The 8,400-nt window shown below is 47.1% G+C and overlaps 1 protein-coding gene and 1 pseudogene across 1 annotated transcript; both read left to right on the top strand.

Moving 5' to 3' along the window:
• Nucleotides 1-645: 645 nt before the first annotated feature.
• Nucleotides 646-1,158, top strand: LOC146193146 (protein Dr1 pseudogene; annotated as a pseudogene).
• Nucleotides 1,159-2,502: 1,344 nt separating this feature from the next.
• Nucleotides 2,503-6,141, top strand: LOC146193145 (uncharacterized). The gene is made up of 4 exons (XM_084602582.1): nt 2,503-2,551; nt 2,664-2,874; nt 2,967-3,129; nt 4,939-6,141. The coding sequence occupies exons 2-3, from the start codon at nt 2,705-2,707 to the stop codon at nt 3,121-3,123; spliced, it is 327 nt and encodes a 108-aa protein (XP_084458708.1). The 5' UTR covers nt 2,503-2,551; nt 2,664-2,704; the 3' UTR covers nt 3,124-3,129; nt 4,939-6,141.
• Nucleotides 6,142-8,400: the final 2,259 nt, after the last annotated feature.

The raw sequence follows: 8,400 nt of genomic DNA, 5'->3' as shown, positions 1-8,400 counted from the left end.
ATTTCCGAGCCACGTTCCGAACCACGTACGGTTTTCTTGTGCAGTGAGCTCGACAAGAAATCGTCCCCTTTTAATACGCATATACGCAACACGTGAGGTAACCAGCGTGTGCAAGTGGCTGGAATAGGCTCTCGCATCTCGTTCAGATAGCAGGTGTAGGTTGCGATTCCAGCAGCCGCGGAGGTAAACGTTCCTTTCCTTGGCAACGATGGTGACCTTGTCCAGTTAATCTTATAGCTTTTTGCACATGCTCGGCAATGGCGTCCGTCGTGTTACGTCAGTGGTCCCGTCCTTAATTAACGCGCGCTGCACGCATATCTGTTGAGATGGAAATCCCTTGAAAAACAAATTAGGGACGATCCACCGTGAGCTGACATAAAACGGCTACTCCGCTTTATTTTCACGATTCAGAAGCAGATATTGAAGCCAGAAATAACGTGTTTCAGTCTCTGATCAGACAAATGTTTGTAGAACTGTTACTTAAGTTTCTTGTCTTTACGAGTCAATCGTGTACTAAGCATCTTTGTCGGTTCATGTTTCTTTTCAGTTTCCTGAAGCTTACTGTGGACTTCTACCTGCTTTGGTGTACAGTGAGAGATCAGAAATAGTGGTGGTGAAGACATCTCTTGGAACTACTAGGCCTCGATGGATTCCAGACACTCAGAGACGGCCCCAATTAGAGAAAGCACGAGCTTTGGGAGCGATAAGTTTTGCATCCCGCGCGCGACCATGAACAGGTTAATCAGGGAGTTAGTTCCCAACTTGCACATCGCCAATGAGGCGCGTGACCTCATCGCAGCCTGCTGCACGGAGTTTATCCACCACATTTCAACCGAGGCCAACGGGATCTGCAGCCGGCAGTACAAGAAAATGATCTCCCCGGGACACGTGCTGGAGGCGCTGGACAGCCTCGGGTTCAGCGCCTACCGCCGGGACCTGGAGGCGGTGCTCAGGGACTGCACGGAGGTGGCGGCCAAAAGGAGGCGCCGTAGCACGCGCCTCGAGAACCTTGGCATCCCCGACGAGCAGCTTTTACAGCAACAGCAGGAGCTGTTCGCAGAGGCGCGCCAGCAGCTGGCGCAAAAGGAGCAGGCGCTAGCGGAGCAGCAGCAGCAAGTGATGAGCAGCCTCAACGAGCAAGATGAGGACGGGCACTGATCTCTGCAGCAGCTGTTCCTCCGTGTGTGCGCTGCCCGGGGTGGCGTTCTTCAGCTGCACTGTGATGCGGGGCGTATCGCTGAATAAAGGGACCGTAACCTAACTCCTGATCCCTTCCTTACCGCAGTGCAGTCGAATAAATGGCCTGAGCCGAGGCTATTGGAACAAGATAGCCTCGAACTCGGGGCGGGGAGCGGCCATTCCTCCTCCTCCTCTGTTATGTGCGGACGCGGTGTGAGCCAACGTTACTAAAGTATCTAGTAACGTTGGTGTGAGCGGCGGCAAGGTATGCTACGGAGAATGTGTGTACGCTACGCAGTATTTTGCATGTAGAGCGCTTTGAATAGCCGAACAACATTTCGAAACGCAGAGTCGTCCGGCTGGCTGCCACTTCGTTGTTCTTGGTACAGTAACAGCTGTCGAAAGCGGAACATAATTAGCTTCGGAACGTCGCCCTCCTGCATTGTTTAAGCTACTCAGCTGCTACAATCTGTTTGGTTTGGTTTGTTTTGGTTTGTTGGGTTTAACGGCCCGAAGCGACTGAGGCTATGAGAGACGCCATAGTGGAGGACTCCGGAAATTTCGACCTCCTGGGGTTCTTTAACGTGCACTGATATCGCACAGCACATGGGCGCCTTGCTTTTCGCCTCCATTGAAAAGCGGCGTTAGCGGTATCGCGGCGTTAGGTAGCGAAGTACTGGAAGTAGTAAGCGAATATGTCTACTTAGGACAGGTAGTAACCGCAGATCTGGACCATGAAAAGGAAATAACAAGAAGAATAAGATTGGGATGGAGCGCATTTGGCAAGCACTCGCAGATTATGACTAGCAGCTTACCGGTATCGCTCAAGAGGAAAGTATACAACAGTTGCATCTTAAAGGGCCCATGAAAAGCTTGAAGCCGTGCTTAAGAAAGGCGCACGAGCGGTCGGCGTGCCTTCGCTAGTCAGCAAAGCGCAAAAAAATTTTAGGCTAACATCTTTAATAGCGCAGATATTCCATATTAAAAATGACGCTCCTCCTCTCCCGTCACTGTAGCCCTCAACTCATACATGCCGATGCGCCGGCCAAAAAAAAAAGAAAATGTCCGGGCCGACGCCCCGCCCATAATGCGTCACGAAGTGACGCCACCGACTCTCGGTTTGTTTACTTCCGGTAGTGCTCCGATCCTCCGATTTCTTCCCCTTCGTGTTTGCGGCGGTTCGGGTGTCGGTCGCCATGGATCGCATGGATCCCGAGCTCGAAGCGAGGCTGCGTGAAGCCGCTGCCGAGTTGGACTTTGATCCATATGATTGTACTCCGTTTCGTGATCCGCTAGACAGCGACGACAGCAGCACACCATCGACTGGCCCTTCTGAACCACCCGCTGGCAACGGAGACGACGGCCTACCATGGTGCGTTCCGTGGCGCACGCGCCACTGCACATAAGTTATTACAACTTTCTTATTTCACGAAATGCCGTTTCGTGTTTGCTTCGCGGCCTTTTCACATTTTACTTATGCGCAGGTGCCGCTGCGGCCGCTGCGAAAGCATGCCCACACCTGAAGATGTGTGCTGCCGCAGCATGCCGGAGGTGCTGGTGGTGTGCCAGCAGGACGGCGGCTGCATTACGATCCTTCCAGCGTTCCGTGTGCCTAACGCCCGAAGTCCTTCGGGCTGTGCACATTGCGCTAGAGGAGGAGGGAGCGAACATCGATGGAGACGGAGATGTAAACAAGTAGGTAGTGCGGAAGCGTCAGGTGACAGATTCGCATTATTTTTTTTTGTGTGTGTGTATGATCCGTTTACTGTAAAGCGTGGTATTTTCAGGCAGCACCGCTTCATAGCCTACCGCCTGTTTACCAAGTGGATTTGGGGCAGGCTGGGCGAAGGCAACAGGGTGGCCCTGCCAGCCTGCGTCGTTTGCCGGATTCGGCGTGAATTTCCGTCGGCGAGCTACGTGGGATTCAGGCACCCTCCCCTTTAATCTCAGGTGATTGTCGCTTCACTGCATGCTGTATTCTAAACATTATCACGTGTGCCAGGCGCACTGCTTCGAGTGGTGCATGGAAGTGCGTTTATTTTTAAGGTGGAAAAATAGAGAATGCTATTTTATGAACGCCAAGTTATGCACTGCGTCAAGTGTCTGTTTAGTGGCACTGTTTAAGAACAGACATCTCATTCCTCTAAAGTGCCAGAACTTATAGATATCTAAGCAAGAAAGGTGTAGAACTGTTAGTGAAAAATAAAGCCTGGAAAGAAAATTCAAATCCTAGTAAAAAAAAAGATGCACATCCAAAAACAATCCAGAATGGAGGACAATGCTGAGCATCGCCAAGTCTGCTTGAGCACATGCTTCCAAGCATCTACCATAAACATTCATTTATTTGGAATGGAATTTTATAGAAAAAAAAAATTAAAATCGAAACACAGAATGCTTGTGCCGAGGCAGCACAAGCATTCTGTGTTTTGATTGATACCGAGTGTGTGAGTGCTCAATACTGACACAATGAAATGAGTGCTTGAAGGTTTGTTTATTGATACTCCTAGTTGTGAATACATGACAACAAATCGCAGAATACATCCATTCCAGCAGTGGAGTAATACAGGTGAAGCACAGATCAAACCACAACTCTTGTTCCTGGATTTGCTGATCTGAATTATTAATTTGAATTTGTTTACAGTCTAATACGCTTGCAGAGTGTTACATTTCTTATCTCCAAGCTGCAGTAATAGCTGGTCCTTTTCAGGTGTGTTTGCCAAAGTGTAGGGGCAGCGCTGCATATTTTCAAAACGTTGTGCAGGTTCAACCGTCCTTGAACCAAATTTCATGAGCGTTAGCCATTGGCCGCAGTCACAGTTGCTGCTGCCACTTAGACCTTGGCTCGCTTGCACCCTTGCTCAGCTTTTTGGCAATGGGCTAGACTGGCTTCTCTTTGTTCAATGGTCTCGGCAGGCTGTCTGGCACGGTTGCAACCTCCGTCTATAGTGAGGTGGCGTATGTGCATGGTGTATTTCCGTAAGTTTAATGAAGGAGAAGGAGTAGATGAAACATTAAGACGATGATCATTGTAGCGCACGAAAATGTCTTGCAATTAGAAATTGATGGAGGCGATGTTTACTGTACAGAGGAGAGTGTGTTGTAGTTTTACTACGAGGTGTGATAGGTTGTGGCAATAGCATAGTGCTCTCATGTCTAAGCTATAAAGATGACATTGTTTGCTGCACAGCGTGAGAGTTCAAAGTCAACATTGCATTCACTTTGAGGTTTGTGCACGGGAGAAGTAGAGCGAATGCTCTAAAAGCCTTATTTTAGCTGTCTCAGCTATCACCAGCTGTCATGCCTGGACATAATCCCCTATTTTTTGATTATCAGCTGTATCTAACTGTGCATTATATCGCTCTCCTTTCACAGTGAATATATGTACACAAATTCCGCCAGCTAAGGTAGCCAATGCTTCTCATTTTGTGGCCTGTACCGCAGGAATCACTTAGTTGGGCTGGGAGACCTTGTCATTGCCTGTTCTAATATTTATCCCTCTGGCATTTTATAGAGCGAGGAGCTTCTTTCATAATTCATTCATTTGGCACTGTTGATAAGGATGTTTTTAACTTGTTCTCTTGCAATTTCTGGGGCCTGAACTTTGTCGACAGCTTGGCTTGTTATCTTGCTTCCTTGAGATCTGTGAATATGTTTCTAGTTTTTACTGTCGCTTTTCTATCCGCATATCTCTTCTTCTGTGGCTTCTTTTCATGGTCGCTTTTTCCAGTGTTGGTGTTTACATTTTATTCATCTGTACAGGATAGTCAAAGGAAAACGGAAGGCAGTATAGAACAGAGCACCAGATAGAAGGAGCAGAACTGAAGAATTTACAGCTTTGCAGAAAAAGACCACGATGAAATTTGCAAGGAGAGAAGAAGGGAGCACTTATCCAAGGAGAAGAGGTCACCTGCTTTGGGGCAGAGCATTCCGACCAGTTACGTGCGTGTGTGATGGTGGGCTGTCGGCTTTGACGGTTCCAAGCGGCCTCCACTGGCTTCTGCTTTGGTTATGTGGGCTGAGGCATTCCCCGTCTACGGTACGAGCAATGCACTTTGCAACAAACTCTCATGCTGTGCAGTAAGCATCATTCTCTTCATCAAGTTCAAACTACAACATACTGTTCAGCTGTGCGGCAAACATTGTGATCTTCATGAAGTACCATCTGCACCACTGCTTCATTTAACCTGGGTAAATATGGCATACACGTACGCCATCTGGACGAGTGCGGCCGAGGTTTGCTAGCGTAATGTCGGACCAATTTAAGCAGTGTGACATAATTCGCAGTGCTTTCACATTACTGCACCTAAGCAGAATTGAGTGCACTCGTGCAATCTCTTTTGGAGGGGGGGGGGGAGGGAGCAGTTCTTTTCACTGCACTAGAGTATGCAGGTTGTGCCACAAATTTTTCTCAAAGTTGGCAAATCCCATGAATCCTTGCAGCTCATTAACCTATTTGTAATTTTTTAGCATATGTAATACCTTTACTGCAGTTTTGGTCTGTTTTATATTGTCACAAACCCTGCCTTAACGATAACAGAGGCGCGGGATCCACTTTACGGTTACCCGTCGTCCCTCTATGAGGTTTGAGAACACAGTTAAAAGTTAGGCCGGTCAACCAGTGAAGTGCGTGTGTTGGTGTGTGATCAAGGAATAAATTTATGCGTCACTTTTTTAACACACAATGGGAACATATATAGGTAGTAGTCCAAATTACACTGCATAAAAAAATTAATAAAACACCAGGACATGATAGTAATAAAAAACGACTCAATAAATGACAAGAGAAAAAACCGACAATGAGCATACGCTGCGATAAAGAAGACTATAAAATAACAAAGCAAGTATTCCAGAGATAGTAAGTAAGGGCGAGAGTTACACAAAAACACAGCGTAAAATACTAAGCCAGGTCAAGGTTTAAACAAAGGCAAAAAGAATATTCAATTAACCGACAGTCTGTAGCAAAACGGATTGTCACAGCCTTCTTATCTAATGAGGTATCGTAATCGCAGAGTTGGCCGGTAGCGGCAGCCATACAGGGAGTGGGGACGACAAGTTGGTCGTGGGCTCGGTGAAAAAAACAAGACACTTTCCTGGAGCAAGCAGCCACGAGAGTAAACGTTTTTGTATAGCAGGCCATCACATAGGCATAGGCAAAACTGGCTGTTCGAGGTTGGGTCTTGAGCAGCAGCTAAGAACGACTCCAGATGCTGATCGGTGTGTTCCTCGGTTCAAAAGGTAGGAGTATTTGGAAATCTCTGAGATAAAGCAGTGACGTAGTGATCAAAGTCGTCCGCGTCGCATTCCGTCGTGGCAGGTGGCAACCAGGAGAGGCAGTCTCCATCTGCGTGCCGTCGGCCGCTTTTGTATGAAATGCTGTAGTCGTATTCTTGCAAGCGAAGTGCCCAGCGGGCTAGGTGACTAGACGGATCACAGAGATTGAGTAGCCAGCATAGGGAATGGTGATCGGTTACTACTACGAAAGGCTCTCCGTACAGGTAGCGGCGAAAACAACCGCGAGACATTCCTGCTCGGTGATGGTGTAGTTGTGCTCAGTCTTGCTTAGAGTCCGACTGGCGTAAGCAATCACATGTTCACAGTCGTCATAGCGCTAAACGAGGACAGCACTGAGGCCTATGCCACTTGCATCCGTGTGCACTGAAGTTGGAGCAGAAGGGTTGAAATGCCGTAAGATAGGATGTGATGTTAGGAGGAACCTCAGTTGTCGGAAAGGATGAGTCGCATTACCTCACCGACTTGAACTTGTGCAGTGTGCAAAATGGCTCCATTCTGCACAGCTAGTACACTGCAAGTCATGTACTTTGCGCTGTAGCCTGGCGAGTCACAGCGACCATCCCCTGCCAGGTCTGTTGTTGTCCCTACAAGCTCACTAGCAAGTTCTGCTTGCCTTTGCTGAAAAAGCTGCAAAGAAGGAGATGTTCAATTTAGAGGCTACAAACTTGCAGTCATGTGGTTGCCTTAATGCATATTAGGATGAGGGGGGCAGGTTTCAAATGCCGCATTGCTTTTCACTTTTCTCACAGCACATTTACTAAGAAAAAATATTGCAAAAATTATGCCTTCAATACTAGAGCATGCAGCTGGTCTATTAAACATGTAGCCAAAGGCAACAGAGAAGTGCAGTAGCAGGGGCATTGCACTGCAATGCCTCCGCTGTTGCATATATGCTGCATTTTATATGTTTTATATGTTGCATTGTAGCTTGAAGTTGTTGTCATGAAAGGATGCGACATATAGTTGTCGAGTTAATAACATATACTTTGACTTGAATGTTGTATGAGAGATATCTTTATTGTCAAACCTCATTTCTGGCAGGTAGCAAGTATGCCCATTGGTAGTTGTAGTAGGTCCTCTCTGTGGTGTCTTGCACCCCAATGGATTGCAGGAACCAAAGAACTGAAGCTATACCGCAGCCAGAGAACAAGATGCCTGCAGCCAGAAGGACATTTCTTGCTGCTTTTCCTTCAACCAGTGGTTGGCTTTTCCAGAGGAAAGAATGTTGCAGTGAGCATGTCCCCTTCACAGTCACTAGGCTTCCCGCTATGCTAAAGTAAAGGGTTCTTGTTTGCCCGCACATTGTTCATGTCTCAAGAAGCTGCCGCAGGCAACCCTTGAACACAAGGAATTTTCGCTCTTTGTAGAGGGGTTCCTCAATCGCTGACTGGGCCGTTTCATCCTGATGGTCGCTGAAAAAGAAGTGCAGTGATGTCAGCGATTGGTGCCATGTGATTGTTAATATTATGAACTAATACGTAGCAGCCGTGGATGTTCATCTCGGAATGTCTTGGCTGTAAAATGTGCTAAATAAAGCTGGTGTCAAAGTTTATAGTAGGTATGCATTTTTCTTTTCATTCTATCAACAGGGAACAGAAAAATGCCATGGCAAATTAGGTACACTTTAGGGCTACGCAACATATATTTTTTTCACAACAGAATCAAATATCCTTGTGCATCTTAGTGACTTGTTCAAATATTTGTGCAAAATTAAACTTCAAAGTGCATGTGATGGCTCCGTAGTAGCTCTAAAGACAGCACTAATGTACACTAGGCAGACACAGCATGACCATATTGTGTAAGGAAAAATTGCCCTTTTGCTACCTGATGCAACTGTGAATATCCTAACACCACGTCCGAGATTAGTGGTGTGCAAGGTATGTATGAGGCATGGTCTCTACAGACTCATCAAGGCAATTTTTGTTGACC

The sequence above is a fragment of the Amblyomma maculatum genome, chromosome 4, assembly GCF_055883805.1.
Source record: "Amblyomma maculatum isolate TAMU_Amacu chromosome 4, ASM5588380v1, whole genome shotgun sequence".
Classification (NCBI taxonomy): Eukaryota; Metazoa; Arthropoda; class Arachnida; order Ixodida; family Ixodidae; genus Amblyomma; species Amblyomma maculatum.
This window is presented reverse-complemented; position numbering and strand designations above follow the sequence as displayed.

Excerpts from the sequence above, each read along its gene's own strand:
- LOC146193145 (XM_084602582.1), top strand. The coding sequence starts at position 2,705 with ATGTGTGCTGCCGCAGCATGCCGGAGGTGCTGGTGGTGTGCCAGCAGG. Across the intron at positions 2,875-2,966 it reads GGAGACGGAGATGTAAACAA|GCAGCACCGCTTCATAGCCT; the intron begins GTAGGTAGTGCG and ends TGGTATTTTCAG.